Below are 16,551 nucleotides of genomic sequence, written 5' to 3'. Positions count from 1 at the left end.
CCAGTCTTCGGGCACCTCACCCATGGCTGTCGATGGTCCAGATATCTCTGCAAGGGGCCCTGCAATCTCTTTGCTTACCACAATGTCCTGGAAGACAGTGAATCGGGTCCCAGGGATTTATCTACCTTTATGTATTTTAAGACCTCCTGCACCACCTCTTCTGTAATGTGAAGTCTTTCCAAGACATCAGTGTTTATTTCCCTGAGTTCCCTAGTTTCCATAGCTTTCTCCACTGTAAATACTGAGGCAAAGTATTTGTCAGTATCTCACCCATCTCCTGTGGTTCCACTCATCAACACCCTTGTTGATCCAAAGAGGTCCTAATCGCTCTCATTATTATCTTGTCCTTAATGTTCTTGGAGAGTCTCTTAGGATTCTCCTTAACCTTATTTGCCAAAGCTATCTCAAGACCCCTGATTTTCCTTAAAACTTGGACCAATGAAGGTAGCACACCATCCTGATGTCATGCTTGCAGCAGCAGAAACACCCTTCTGTGCCTTTGACTAGAGAGTCCCAATCGCAATCGATTGCTTGGACCTCTCATATCAACAGAGTCTGCATGATGTCAAAGACCTGGCTGTCCATGCTATTTTCCTCTGACAGGCCATCCCCCACCCCCGCCACCCCACCCCCTCCACAGCAGTATCCAAAACTTATTTGAGAGGGGGATAGCCACAAGAGACTTGTACATCTCTTGACAGTCACCCATCCCCCGACTATATCCACCATGACCTCCTTAATCTGTGATTAATTTCCTAACAACTGAACTGAATGTAGTACTTAGTGTTTATCTCCCTAAGCTTTGAGTACCATCTTGACTTAATTCAAAATTTGAACAGCTTCATATAGAAATGGTTCTTCCTTTGAGGGTGATTGAGGTCTAAACCATGTTCATTATGAGAAATAATGAGCATGCAGATTGTGTGAAGTGAGAATAAAATTCAGCTATTTATAAGCTTCCTTTTCCAGATAGTTTCAAAATTCAAAAATGAAAAATCTGGTCCATTTTTAAGTAATGGCTTGGGCTTTCATATTATTCTGTCTCTCGGTCTGGGATGGCACAGTGGCTCAGCACTACTTCCTCTCGGCACCAGGGACCTGTGTTTGATTCCACCTCTGACAACTGTCGGTGTAAAGTTTGCACATTCTCCCCATGTCTGTGTGGGTTTCTACTGGGTGCACCAGTCTTTTTCCCATGGTCCAAAGATGTGCAAATTAGATGGATTGGCAATGCTAACTTGCCCCATAGTGTTGAGAGATGTGCAAGCCAGGTGGGTTAGCCATGAGGCAATACAGGGTTACAGGCAGAGGGTAGGCCTGTGGGTCTGGGTGGCTTGCTCTTAGTGGTGTGGACTCAATAGGTTGAATGGCCTGTTTCCACACTGTATACGGCTTCTACGATTGTGTTATCAAACTTCTGCAGAATGTAATTTTTTAGATCTTTGTATACTACATATTCTCATGTAGCTCAGAAATGTGAGCATGTATGTTTTACAGTATCTTTGTCAAATACTGATCTTTGACAGTATTTGGTGGGACCCAGTTTGCAATTTGAATATAGAGCTAAATTAGGGTAGAACATAGCAAAAGATCTAAAACCATATACTCTTCTTTTTTTAATGTTATTCATTCATTTGATTCTAATATATCTCAATGGCAAGCTGAAATAGGCAATCAGTCTAGTCAAAACTCTTTGATTTATGGACAGGTACTGAAAATTCACATTTCTAACTATTACAAATGAAACTCCCAAGGAGCAAATTTTTGAAATATAAGAGTTGACAGTAACTGTCAAGTCACCGTGGACAGCATTAAAAGTATTAAACGTTAGGCTGGGCCATATTTCAGCATGAGATGCAGTCGGGTTTGAGATGCAGTCGGGTTTAAACTTCGACTCACAAAATGAACATGACATCTACACTGTAATATTACGACACAATGGATATAAATCTATGATTACTATTCTTCTACTTATGTAACTATGCTTAGTCTGTGGAGTCAATCTTATCTATTTTATCTATCATTTAATACTGCAGAACTCTTCAAGACGTCAGCGTGGAGAAGAGGATCACGATTCAGCAGTATGTGTATTACTTAAATGGAGCATTTCCTTGCCACTGCATTTTTCTAGTTACAATTTGAGCAACTGTATTCTATATATGGTTAATATTGCATATTTTTTCTTCCCCTCACATCAACTGCAGCAAATGTCTTCACTGGGCACTCCAGTGTTGACTTGTACTTGTTTTTATAACACAGTTCCACATTGTGCTCAAGGCATTCTTTTCCCTTAAACAAGTCCAGACATTATGGAAGACTCTTCAGCAATGTTGATGATGCTCCCATGCAGCCCTAATCTGATCTATACTGAGGCACGAGGTAGCCATCAGGCCATCTAACCCAATTATGGCATGCTCGATTCTGTCTCCAGCTGAGTTGGATCAGCAATTTTGCGTATCCTCCCTGGCTTGTGTTGCACTATCGTGCATTCGCTTTGACCAGTCAGAGAAGCAAGCTACATAAATTGTAAAATTTATGTTAAAAGTAAAACTTAATTTTGGTATTCAGTTGCTGAATGAATTAATACTCATGTTGAAGGACAGACTTATTCTTTGTAAATTATCTATGATACCAATGAACAGATAAAGGAGATGTCCTCAAATACAGCATTTGGCATAAACAGAATCATGGAAAGAGAATACATTAGTACTTTATTTTTTTTGATATTGATTTACCATGACATTGAGCTTCGTAATTGTCATTGTTTCAGGAGAAAGACAACAGTGAAGATGAAGATGAAGATAAATATGCAGATGACATTGATATGCCTGGACAGAACTTTGACTCCAAGAGAAGAATTACAGTTCGGAATCTTCGTATTCGTGAGGACATTGCAAAAGTATGGGAATAGTACTTACTTTTCGGTTTAATCACAATGTTTTCTGACCTTTCTGCTGTTCAATAATATTTGCCGTTGGTGGCAGTATTTCGGTAGAAAGCCTGCATCATATTTATGGTTTCAGGATGCAGACTTATTTTCAGAGCTTGAAAATGAGGTTGATGTCTGTGGCAGCTGCTAATTTACTTAAATATTTTGAACCCTTCTACGTATGGTTTTTGTTTTGGGTTTTTTTTCCCCCGCATTTGATTGTTGGCCAATAGAGTGCACTTGTAACATTAGTCTGACTCCAGCAAATGGTGTTTTTCAGCTTGTCTTGGGAGGTGCTTGCAAGCTGCCTAGGATAACCTAAATCCAGTAATATTCAGTGGTAGTTAAAGAAAAAGTGTCTCTGATCGGTATGGACAGATTGGACAGAAGGGTCTATTTCCATGCTGTACATCTCTGTGACTCTGTTATGCAAAAATATCTTCAAGCCATTGTTTCAAATGCAGATTATCGCTTTGAGAATTGCATTTGCATTCTGCACCAGAACAATTAGCAATATTATGATTTTATTTTGTTCTGCAAGTAATGTTGTTCAAGGTTGAATTATTTTATTCTTTGTTTCTTATTGTTAAAAAAGCTTTATATATTACATAACAAACTGTTTGTTTGTATTTTGAAAACTGGCTGACTGTTCTGACTTACTATAGGATGTGGTTCAATAGATGCTGACTGTCTTCTGATAACCACCATAAAGTGGACCTCTGCAGGAATAGTTGGAAACTATTTGACTAAAAGGTCTTCCATACTCAGTTGTAACAAAAAAATCGGAGTAGGTTACCGTAGTTTTTATTCTTTACTCACTTGATTTATCATCTCCAGACTTGAGAAAGTATGTCTAATGTGATTCCACTGCTACCGCAGGCGAAATCAATTATTTCAGCATAATTTGAGGCCAATTGGAGTTCTGACTTACTTTGCTTTTTTGGTTGGTATCATGCAGCAAATTGCCAAGAATCTGGCAGTTTACAAAGATTGTGATCAGTGGATGGGTATTTGCTATTTTCTTGAGAGTTGTGACATTGTGTCAGCAACCTCCTAAATTTTCTATAAAAAGAAAGAGGTTTTTAAAATGTCAATACTAAATCACTGTTACTATTTAAAATATCCATTTCAGCCTCAAAGGAAAGTAATCAGCTCAACAAAATAGAACATAACAGGGAGCCCCTAGATTAACTCTGAATTTGATTTTGATTGTTCACTTCAATTGTACTGAAATTTTAAATGCCAAATAAATTAAAGCAGAATCTTGTTTGTATGCTTTTTTAACACTTTTTTTTTCCTCATTTTCGAAGTACTTGAGGAATTTGGATCCAAATTCAGCATATTATGATCCGAAAACGAGAGCAATGAGGGAGAATCCCTATTCCAACACTGGCAGAAACCCAGATGAGTATGTGATTATAAATGTGTAGTCTGTTCAATAATGGTTGCAGCACAAATATTGAATTACAATTGTCTAACAAAGATTTTATCAAATAAATGATATCCTGATTGTGTCTTTTCACTTAAATGAGGTAAGTGCAATATGTTACATTTAGTTAACTAACTTTCTGGATCTTAATGAATATTTATTTTAAGGCAAAATGGTGTTAGAAATTATTCAATGCCAATAAATAGAGGAATCGTGAAATTATTTAAAAGGAAAATTTTGCAATTTAACTCTGATAAATGTTGTAGTTTAAAATTCATGTGAACAGTATTTGTTTTTCTGTTTTCTATCTATTTCTATCTTTGCAAAGAAATTTAATGAATTCTTTGTCAGAAAGGACAGTCTAATCTTATTTCTTCAGAGTATTTGAGAAGCATTTATTACCAATATTCATACAGTCCATAGATTTCGCCCATTTCATAGGGCAGTTAAGAGTCAAACATTTGGTGGTCTGCAGCAATCTTTGAATGGTAAAGGCAAGAATGGCAGATTTCTTTACAACAAGATGGGTTTTCACAACAAGCAGATATTTCATGGTCACTATAACTGACTTTTTTTATTCCAGATTTCTTTAGTTTGTTGCATTTATTTTGTTTAATTGTTATGGTTCTTCTGGATAACTGATCTAAGTCTCTAGGTTGCTAGTCCAGGAATATGTTGCTATGCTACTTACTCTCTAACAAATTATTTAATTGCAGCCACTGCACTAGATCCAAACCATACTTAAAGTTTCTTTTTAGATTCATCTTTAATGTATGTGTGAATTTTTTTATTGTGATAGGCTTTCCTTTATTGACAACACTCCTGGAATTTGTAGCTCAGAATTAGATGGTAATAGAGCCTTTGCTACATCTGTTTTATAATCCCTCAGTTTGTAGCACAACCAAATTTTGGGCTTATAGCATACAGATACCTAACAAAAGGCACCATGTTAGATGATTCAAACTATACCGCTTTGTACATGAACATCAAATGGTTTATTTTCTGGGCATCAGCAACTTTTATTTGTAATGTGTTTAACTTACAAATATTTTTCTAAGATACCCTACAAAAGGGGGGAATCAGACAAAGTGTGCCACAGGTGGAGACCTTGAAGAGTGACTCAAAGTTTGTCCAAAAAAAACTTTAAAGGAAAATCTTCAGTGAGCAGAGAGGAGCCTTGTACAGCTTGAGAAGGCTTCCGTCAGCGAAGAATGAGGTTGTGAAGAGATTTGAATGTATGTTCTGAATTTTTAACGAAGCAAAGTCAGATTTCATAATGATGTCGATTAGTTTTCACATCCAAGTTGGTCTAAGCTGATGTTTTTAGAACGCAGGAGAGCACTGGAATTGTTGAGTTTGGAAGTGACAAATGTGTGGGTGTCTCCTGTATCAGAGATAGATAGAGGCAAAGGTGTAGATAAGTGATTCTCGAGGTGGATGTGTTCAATTTTGAGAAGAGGTGGCAGAAGCAGAGCAGTGTGTACCTACAGTATGCACGTTGAACTAAGAACAGTGTTTTTACATGTCAAAGAGCATAATTGAATGAAGTTGATGTGACAAGGATGGATGTATACCGAGGCATATTTACTTGCCAATTGAAACTTGAGGGTGCGTAGAGATGTTAAATGTTATTGCTCAGCATCTATTAACTAAAAAGATGCTGATAGATTTGTGATTAAATTTTACATTTGTTGTTTCTGTCTTATCATTTGCAGCTTACCTGCTCAAACATATTCACCAAATAGAGCAAATCATGAACAACTAGACAATCTAGTGATAAATGTAGATTTCTTTAAGTTAATCGGATAGCTATTACTTAATGTATCTTCATTAAAATTGTGATCATACTTCAAAATATTTAAATGGCTCCGAGGGGTATTGAGATGTTCTGATAATGCAAAATGTGCCATATGAGTAGAAGGTATTTTGCCCCCCCGGAGGTGCCGCGTCACTAGAATCTTATACTGAAGGATTCTGTTGTACCTTTTTTATTCTAGAGTTGGCTACGCAGGAGACAACTTTGTACGATACACGGGTGACACAGTTAAAATGGCCCAGACTCAATGTACGTTCTCTAACATTTAAATTTGAGATTTCAAGGCCTTATCTCTTTCTATGTTTGCAACTGTGATACAGTTTCATGAATTTTTTTTTCAATTAGTGTTTGCTTGGGAGGCTTATGAGAAAGGTTCAGAGGTTCATCTCCAAGCTGATCCTACGAAACTTGAAGTCCTTCACCAATCATTCAAGGTTAAGAAAGAAGAATTTGAGAAACAACAGAAAGGGAGCATATTAGAAAAGGTACAACACCACTAACTTTCAGATTGTATAGCCTCATGAAAGTTTCATCTTTTAAAGTTTACAAATTAGACTTAGCACTTTTTTCAGTTAAATTTTATAGAAGGTAATATGCATCTGGATAACTTTGAGTCCATTCTTCTGAAAAGTCATCAGGTTCCTAATCGATATGGAAATTTTATGGTTATGTCTCCCTCCCTGCTTAATCAGAACATGACAGCACCAGCAGAAAATATCCCAGACTGTATTCGTACCTGTAAGGGTAATAATGTCAAACAAACCTTAACTACTCGTCTAACCTGATGCTATGTGAGTGGCAGAGTTGTTGCATAAAAAGAAAAAATGAAGTGATAAATACATTATATACCTCTGAGACTTTGTTTTTTGCTTTTTTTTTGGGAAGTACCATTTCTGTGCCAAATTAAAATCTCAGCTCATGACAGTGCAAGTTGACTGAGGCAAATGATTCCCACACTGTTCCTGCAGTTAGGGTAAACTGCAAGAGCAACTCTGAGTTCATTGATTTAAAAATGCTGACTTGAAGCTCACTGGTGTTTTTTCTTTTGTCTATTAAATTCACCTTAATAACTTTAATCAATCTTCTCTCATTCAGCAGTGGCGGGGTGAAAAGTATTTCAATATGTTCCCTAATGCTTCAGTGTGTCTAGTTAATGCACTGGTTAACTAATCATTTATATAAAAATAATCAAAGTTTGTCACATGGTTTGGGATATTTAGTATCATGACTTTAATCAAACAAAATTAATAATAGCTTAAACAGCATTCAGTGGCCCTTCTAAGAGTCTGATTTCAACAGCTCAGATATTACTTGGGGCCATTAATTACAAGAGCAAAGACAATGTGACTCATAGACTTTGACTTTGAGTTCTCTTGCCAGAAATGACAAAATCACCATTTAATTCTGGAGAGAACATTGCACTGGATATATTTTATTGTAATAGCTAATGTAAATCTATTGTTTTCAAGGTCCTATTACATAACTTCAGAAAGGCAAAAGCAATAACTTTATAATGTCATTTGCTTGAAGGACTTATTGAGCCTGCTCCACCATTCAATCATGGCCAATACGTTTCTCAATCCCATTCCCTCTAACCTTTTGATCACCTTTGATACTCAAGAGCCTCTCTACTCAGTCTTAAACATACTGAATGACCAGGCCTCCACAACCTTCTGTGGCAATGAATTCTGTTGAATCACTACTCTCTGGCTGAAGAAGTTTCTCCTAATCTCCATTCTAAAAAACCTTGACTTTAAGGCTATGCCCTTGTGTACTTGTCTCCTACCAATGGCAACATCTTCCCAAGATCTACTCTGTCCAGGCCATTCAGTATTCTGTATGTTTCAATTAGATCCCTACTTGTCCTTCTAAACTCCATTAAGTATAAATCCAGAGAGCTCAAACGTTCCTCATATGTTAAGCTTTTCATTCCTGGGATCATTCTCGTGAATCTCCTCAGAAAACACTCCAGGGCCAGTACATCTTTGAGGTATGGGCCCAAAATTGCGCACAAAACTCTAAATGCAGTCTGACACATGGAAGGAGCTGGCCAGAGTTGATTGGAAGAGCAACCTAGCAGGGAAGGTGATAGAGCAGCTTCTGGGGTAATTCAGGAGGCACAGCAGAAATTCATCCCAAGGAAGATGAAACATGCTAAGGGGAGGATTGAGGCAACAGTGGCTGACAATGTAGGTCTGGACAATGGACAAAGTATACAATGTGGTGAAGATTATTGGGAAGCCTTCAAAACCCAGCAGAGGCTAATTAAAAAAGCAATAAGTGGGAAAAGGTGAAATATGAAAGTAAGCTTGCTTATAACATAAAAGGCTGCAAGAGTTCGTTTTAGCTATCTAAAGGATAAAAGACGCAAGAGTGGACATCAAACTGGTAGAAAATTAGACTGGAGTTGTTGTAATGGGGAACAAAGAAATTGCGGAGGAATTGAGTAGGTACTTTGCATCAGTTTTCAAAATGGAAGACCAGCAATATACCAGAAATTCAAAAGAGTTGTGGTGCAGAGGTGAGTATAGTGGCTACCACACAAGAAGAAGGTGCTGGGGAAGCTGAAAGGTCTGAAAGTGGATAAATCGCTCAGACCAGATGGACTATACCCCAGAGTTGTGAAGGAGATATGAGGAGATTGTGGGGGCATTGGTGATCTTTCAGGAATCATTGGAGTCAGGGAGGGTGCCAGAAGGCTGGAAAATAGCTAATTTAACACCCCTGTTTATGAAGAGGAGGAGGCAAAAGACAGGAAGCTATAGGCCAGTTAGCCAGATCACAGTCGCTGTTAAGCTTTTAATGTCCATTATTACTGTGAGCAGTTTTGGACCCTGTATCGAACAAAGGATCTGCTGCTTTGGAAGCGGTCCAGATGAGATTTACAAAAATGATTCTGGTGTCATATGAGGAACTGAGTCTGTACTCAGTGGAGTTTAGAAGGAGGGGAGGGGGGAGATGTTCTGATTGAAACTTACAAAATACTGAGAGGTCTGGATAGAGTGGATGTGGAGAAGATACTTCAACTAGTAGGAAAGACTAGGATCCAAGGGCATAACCTGGGAGTGAAAGACTGCTCTTTAGAACTGAGATGAGGAAGAATTTCTTCAGCCAGAGAATGAGTTCTAGAGATTAACCATTATCACAGAAGGCTGTGTAGGCCAAGTGTCTTTAAGGCATTGATGGGTTCTTGAGTAGTATTGGGATCAAGGGTTACAGGGAGAAGACAGGAGAATGGGGTTGACTAACATAGCAGCTATGACTGAATGGTGGAGCAGACTCAGTGGGCCGAATGGTCTAATCCTGCTTCTATATCTTGTGGTCTGCCAGATCCAGCCAAACCCCCAAATATTCCTTTGACTAGTTTCCTTTGAAGTTGAAAGGTTTGGTTCAAAACTGACCCTTTTGAACCATGAGACAAGGGTGAATTAGAGTAGATAAAAGGCTAAGGCAGAGCAGTCATTCAAATATTCTCATACACTATCATTTCCTTTTGTAGGTTGATCATTCTTGACTACACTTCCTTCTATTACCATTGTTTGTTGTCATCACTCCTGTACTTGTTTCTACGTGACCTCTTGCCATCTCTTAAGATATGTTTGTAAATTACTTGTCTAATTCACCCTTTTACATTTGGAGCTTTTCATTGTCATTGCTCATTTCTATGCCAATCCATTGAACACCAAATTTTAAATCAAAGTCCTATGTTAGATGCTTTTTGTGTTATCATTTATTAATGTAGTTCTGTTGGTTTAGAGTCACTAAAACAGCAATTTGTTTAAATATATATTTGCAGAGAGGCTCTGCAAATTCTCAGTCTTTAAACTGGAGTCTAAATGTTCAAACATAGTTTAGATTGTTAATCCTATTCATTATGATATGATCTTTAGTAAATTCAGTCTGTCCATTGCTGCAGTCCCTAAATAGCAGGTTAAAATTAGGACAGAGATGCCTGATTGCTTGAGTAGCTGAAGGCTAGAAGTCACAGGTTTCTGTATTGTTTATGTAATGTCATTGAGCCTCCATTGTAGCACAAATCACTCTTCCATCAATTTGTTTGTTTCTGTCCATTAAAGTTTTAACCCATTCTAAACATGTTTGGACCTGAGAACTGCAATACATTAGGTTTTTTTCTTTGTGCCTTGTGTTAGTGAATGGATTAACAGATTTATCATTCATTCATGAATGGCAGGCTGTGTCAAAGAATCATTTAGCTTATGCTGTTGGGCTCTAACATTACCATTGCCCATTGCATTTTTTTCTGAAATGGGGAAAATATTCAAGTTAGAATTTGCTGAATCTTGGTGAACCTGTACTTGTTTGACCTGTATTGAAATTAATATGCATGAGAATAATCATATGATCAGATTAATTGTTAAAAGCTACTTTGGATCATTGTTCAGCTCTCATAATCTGATTATGCAATATTTGCTGATATTTAATAAAATCACCATTTTTTGTGCAGTATGGAGGTCAGGAGCATCTAAATGTTCCACCACGTGAACTGCTGCTAGCTCAAACAGAGGATTATGTGGAATATTCAAGACATGGTGCTGTCTTAAAAGGCCAAGAGAAAGCAGTTGTACGTTCGAAGTACGAAGAGGATGTCCTGATTGGTAACCACACAGTAAGTGAATGAGTTTTGGTTAAAAGAACTCCATGTACTTTGATCTTTTAATCTTAAAAAATTCTGGTTAATGTTAACACTTCTTTTAAAGATTAATGTGATGGAATTTGTATTTCATTATCAACCAGCGCTGCTGCTTCTGTCCCCATATCTCATCTTGGTATCTCAATGCTTCACAAAACTGCACCTTGCTCCCCATTTAGACCTGTCCTCGCCTGGTACTGCTTTATCTCCCACTTAACTGGAAGTTCTTCATCAGGATTCTGGTCTTGGCAAACCCATGCAATATCGAAGATTAGTAATACTGAGGAGAAAAGAAACTTGCATTCATGATGAATTTTGACCTCCTGATGTTTTAGAGGTCTATAGCACAGAAAAAGGCCCATCATTCCATCAAGTCTGCGCCAGTCAAAAACAGCCACCTAACGTTTCTAATTCCACTTTCTAGCACTTGGCCCATAGCCTTGTATGCCTTCACATTGCAAATGTACATTTAAATTCTGATTAAACATAAGAGGGTTTCTGCCTCTAATACTCTTTATAGGCAGTGAGTTCAAGATTCCCATCACCCTCTGGCTGAAAAATGTTTTCCTCACATCCCCTCTAAACATCCTGCACCTTAATGTTAATTCTATACCCCTGGTCATTGATCCCTCCATCTATATGGATTTCAGTAAGACATTCGACAAGGTTTCTTCCTATCTACGGTGTCTGTGGCACTCCTTTAATTTAAATATCTCAACCATGGATTTCCTCCCCTCCCCCCGCCCTGTATTCTCCTGCTCCAAGGAAAACAAACTTTCTCTTCAGCCCAGGTGATAATTTGGTCAATCTCCTTAGCATCCTGTCTAGTGCAATCATATCTTCCTATAAGGTCAATTTCAGAACTGCGCACACATAATTTGTTGTGGCCTCACAATTCCTTTTTATGCAGGTCTAGCATTATCTCCCTTCTCTTGAACTCTCTCAGCCTTGACTAATAACAGCATGTATCTCATTTGTCTTTCTAAATGCACTATCTACCTCTCCTCGTTCAAGGGAGCAGCTTACTACCATCTCTTGAGGATAATGAGGTATTAGCTCAAATGCAAGCCAGCTAGTGATGCCTGCACCTTTCATATGAAAAAGAACAAAAGGTGTCCATATTAAATTTAAAAATTATATACTGTTGTTTGAGAGGAAGGTTAATGTTGATGGGCATGTGAAGTAGATCACCTGTTTAAGTGTGGTTTACTAGACAATTCATAGTGAGGGATAGAAATATCAACAAGAACTTGATAAAGGATAAGAAGTCCATTGAAGAACCTTTTTCATGGTTCAATGGGGAAGGGTACAGAAATAGAGTGGACACAACATTTCTTGGAAAAAGTCCATTTTATTCTCCTGATGTCTTCATCTCTATCACATCTGTTCTGATAATGCATCCTTCCATATTAATACTTCTGATATGTCATTCCTTTTTCTCAACATTGATTTATTTTCACTGTAGTTAATAGGACTTTTGTCTGTTTTTGCCCCATTTCCCCCCTCTCTACTTACTGCTTCTTCCATCAGAAACACAATTGGATTTCCTTTGTGCTCAACTTCCATGTAATCAGCCCGAGTACTCAACAGATCATCCTCTGGCATTTTGACCACCTCAAGAGGGATGCCACAAACCAATAGGGACTCCAGTCTGAAAAGCAACCCTTCATCACCACCCTCTGTCTTCTACATGCAAGCCAGTTCTGTATCCAAATGGCTCCTTCTCCCTATAATCCATATAATCTAACCTTGCTAATCAGTCTACTATGGTGAACCTTGTCGAACGTCTTACTGAAATCCATATAGATCACGTCCACCATATGGTCCTCATCAATCCTCTTTGTTACTTATTCAAAAAAAACTTATTTAAGTTAGTGAGGGATGATTTCCTATGCACAAAGCCATGTTGACTATCCCTAATCAGTTCTTGCCTAACCAAATAAACATAGATCTTGTCCCTCAGGATTCCCTCCAACAACTTGCCCACCATCAACATCAGGCTCACCAGTCTATAGTTCCCTGGCTTTTCCTTATTTAAGAAAGGTAGTAATGGCACCATGTTAGCCAACTTCCAGTCTGCTGGCACCTCACCTATGACTATCGATGGTCAAAATATCTCCGCAAAGGGCCCAGCAATCACTTCGCTAGGTTCCCAGAACCTTGGAATGCAGATTCATATTTCCTTCAAAATGAAGTTGTAGTTAGATAGGAGAGTGAAGAAGGTGTTTGGTATGCTTTCCTTTTTTGGTTAGAGCATTGAGTACAGGAGTTGGGGAGGTCATGTTGCTGCTGTACAGGACATTGGTTAGGCCACTATTGGAATATTGTGTGTAATTCTGATCTCCCTCCTGTAGGAAACATGTTGTGAAATTTGAAAGGGTTCAGAAAAGATGTTGCCAGTGGTGGAAGATTTACGCTTCAAGGAGAGGCTGAATATACTGGGACTGTTTTCCCTGGAGTGTTGGAAGTTGAGGGGTGACCTGTGAGAGGTTTATAAAATCATGAGGGGCATGGATAGGGTAAATAGATAAAGTCTTTTCCCTGGGGTGAGAAAACTTAGAGGCCATAGATTTTAGGGTGAGAGGTGAAAGATTTAAAAGGGACCTTGCAAGGGGTGATGCATGTATGGAATGAGCTGCCAGAGGAAGTGGTGGAAGCTGGTACAATTGCAATATTTAAAAGGCATCTGGATGAGTATATGAATAGGAAGGGTTTAGGGCGATTGGGGCAAGTGCTGGCAAAAGGGATGAGATTAATTTAGAATATCTGCTTAGCATGGATGAGTTGGACTGAAGGGTCTGTTTCCATGCTGTATGTCTCTATGACTCTATAAATACATGTGTCTCTGTTCTCTTTCTGAAGGGATTATTACCTTCACTGACAGTCCACACCTGAAATCACCCCCAATATCCACCTGAAATCAACCCCAATATCATCCCTCCTTCCTTTGGTACTTTCAGTGGAATTGCAAAATGCAAACTTTTTATCACATCCTTTTCATTCTATCCAAGTTTCTAGACTCCTCTTCATTGTTAACATTCTAATCAGGGTACTGTATTCTTTGCTTACAATGCAATCTGCTGTGCAGTGAGGCAGCTGGATAAAAATTATGTAACCGCTTTATAGAATACCTCTATTTAGTTTACAAGGGTGACGCAGAGCCTGTGATTTTAATTCTCTATCTTGTTCTTTACTCTGACTCTTCTATCCTTAGCTTTGTACACTTTTCTAAAGAAGTTCAACACAAGCTCGAAGAGCTGCATTTCATCTCTTAATTGGACACTTCACAGCCTTAGGATCTCAACATTGAGTTCAGCAATATCAGACTGAAACCTGCTGCATTTTAGTCTCAGCTTAATTTTTCATAGAACAGTATAGCACAGTATAGGCCCTCAATGTTGTGCCGACCTTTTATCCAACTCTAAGATCAAACTATCCTGTATATCCTTCATTTTACTATCATCCACGTACCTATCCAAGAATCACTTTAAAGTAAAATATCTGACTTTACTACCACTGCTGGCAGTGTATTTCCACTCTGTGTAAAGAACCTGCCTCTGACAACTCTCCTAAACTTTCCTCCAGTCACCTGACATTATGCCCCCTTGTGATAGACTTTTCCCCACTGCAGAAATGGCTGAGTATTCACTCTATCTGTGCCTCGCATCATCTTCTAGACCTCGATCAAGTTATCGCTCATTCTTCTTCGCTTCAATGAGAAAAGCCCTAGCTCCCTCAATCTTTCTTCATAAGACAGGCAGCATCCTTTGCACCCTCTCTAAAGCTTCCACATCCTTATAATGAGGTGACCAGAATGGAACACAATATTCCAAGTGTGGTCTTAACAGGGCGCTCTCGAGCTGCAGTCTCGCGGCTCTTAAACTCGGTCCCCCGCTAATGAAAGCCAGCACACGGTATGCCTTCTTAACATCCCTTTCAATATGGGTGGCAACTTTGAGGGATCTATGGACATGGACCCCAAGATCCCTCTGTTCCTCCACACTGCTAAGAATCCTCTTTAACAGTGTATTCTGTATTCAAATTCGACTTTCAAAATTAATTACGTCTCACTTTTCCAGGTTGAACTTCATCTGCCACTTGTCAACCCAGTTCTGTATCCTGTCAATGTTCAATTGCAACCTACACAGCCCTCCACACTATCCACTACTCCACCAACTTTTGTGTTATCAGCAAACTTACTAATCCACTCTTCCACTTCCACTTCATCATCCAAGTAATTTATAAAAATCACCAAGAGCAGAGGTCCTAGGACAGATCCCTGTGAAACACCACTGGTCTCTGAGCTCAAGGCTAAATACTTTCCATCCACTCCTACCCTCTGTCTTCTATAGGCCAGCCAATTCTATATCCACACAGCCTAATTTATGTGTATCCCATGCTGCCTCACTTGCTGAATGAGCCTACAATGGGGAAGCTTATCAAATGCTTTATTGTAATCTATGCATACCACATCCAGTGCTCTACTTTCATCAGTGTGTTTTGTCACATCCTCAAAGAATTCAGTAAGACATGTGAGGCATGACCTGCCCCTCTCAAAGCCATGCTGTCTATCTCTAATCAAACTATGGTTTTCCAAATAATCACAAATCCTGTCTCTCCAAATCCTCTCCAATAGTTTACCCACCACGGACTTGAGGCTGACTGACTGGTCTGTAATTCCCAGAATTCTGTCCCCTCTCTTGAACAAGGGAGTAACGTCATCTGGTGCTACTCTAGTGGACAGTGAAGAGACAAAGATCAGTGCCAAAGACGCAGCATTCTCTTCCCTCACTTCCTGTATAAACCTTGGGTATCTCCTATCTAGCCCAGGGAATGTATTCTTATGTTTTTCAAAATTTTCAGTGCATCATCCTCCTTGACATTAACCTATTCAAGTACATCAGCTTGTTTCATGCTGAGTTCACAAATGTCAAGGTCCCACTCCGTAGTGAATATTGAAGCAAAGTATTCACTAAGGACTTCCTCTACCACCTCCGACTCCAAGCACAAGTTCTCTCCACTATCCCTGATGGGCCCTACACTCACTCTGGCCACCTGTTGTTCCTCACGTAGGTGTAGAATGTCTTAGGGTTTTCCTTAATCCTGCCCGCTAAAGCATTTTCATGTCCCCTTCAGGCTCTCGTAAGTCCATTGTTCAGTTCCTTCCTGGCTGAATTGTAACCCTCTGAAGCTCTGAATGATCCTTTCCTCCTCAACTTTAAGTAAGCTTCCTCCTTCCTCTTGACCAGATGTTCCACATCCCTTTTATTACCTGAGATTCCTTTACCCTACCAGCCCTTCCTTGCATCAATGGTTCAAACCTATCCAGCACTATCAGCAAGTGCTTCCTGAACAATTTCCACATTTCTGTTCTGCACCCCTGAGAACATCTGTTCCCAAATTAGGTGCCCGAGTTCCTGCCTATTAGCATTGCAATTCCCCCTCCCCCAATTAAATACTTTCCCATACTGTCTGCTTCTACCCCTATCCACAACTACAGTAAAGGTCGGGGAGTTGTGATCACTATCACCGAAATGCTCTCCCACCGAGAGATCTGACACCTGGCCTGGTTCATTGCCGAGCAGCAAGTTCAATATGGCCTCACCGCTACTCAGCCTATTTACATATTGTATCAGGAATCCTTCCTGGACTCATCTGACAAAAACTGCTCCATCTGAACTATTTGAACTAAGGTTTCAGTCAATATTAGGGAAGTTCAAGTCACC

At 39.1% G+C, this 16,551-nt stretch overlaps 1 protein-coding gene across 2 annotated transcripts in view; it reads left to right on the top strand.

The window, feature by feature from the left end:
- slu7 (SLU7 homolog, splicing factor) overlaps positions 1 to 16,551 on the top strand; it is a 56,392-nt gene that overhangs the window by 31,125 nt on the left and 8,716 nt on the right. For both annotated transcript variants that reach the window (XM_060836743.1, XM_060836742.1), the window contains exons 7-12: positions 2,037 to 2,081; positions 2,771 to 2,899; positions 4,240 to 4,337; positions 6,356 to 6,423; positions 6,520 to 6,659; positions 10,640 to 10,801. In XM_060836743.1, the coding sequence (XP_060692726.1) occupies positions 2,037 to 2,081; positions 2,771 to 2,899; positions 4,240 to 4,337; positions 6,356 to 6,423; positions 6,520 to 6,659; positions 10,640 to 10,801 (642 nt within the window). The remainder of the gene's footprint in view (positions 1 to 2,036; positions 2,082 to 2,770; positions 2,900 to 4,239; positions 4,338 to 6,355; positions 6,424 to 6,519; positions 6,660 to 10,639; positions 10,802 to 16,551) is intronic.

Source organism: Hemiscyllium ocellatum, chromosome 16 (assembly GCF_020745735.1).
Source record: "Hemiscyllium ocellatum isolate sHemOce1 chromosome 16, sHemOce1.pat.X.cur, whole genome shotgun sequence".
NCBI lineage: Eukaryota > Metazoa > Chordata > Chondrichthyes > Orectolobiformes > Hemiscylliidae > Hemiscyllium > Hemiscyllium ocellatum.
The sequence above is the reverse complement of the archived record's forward strand: the minus strand, read 5'-3'. Positions and strand labels throughout refer to the sequence as shown.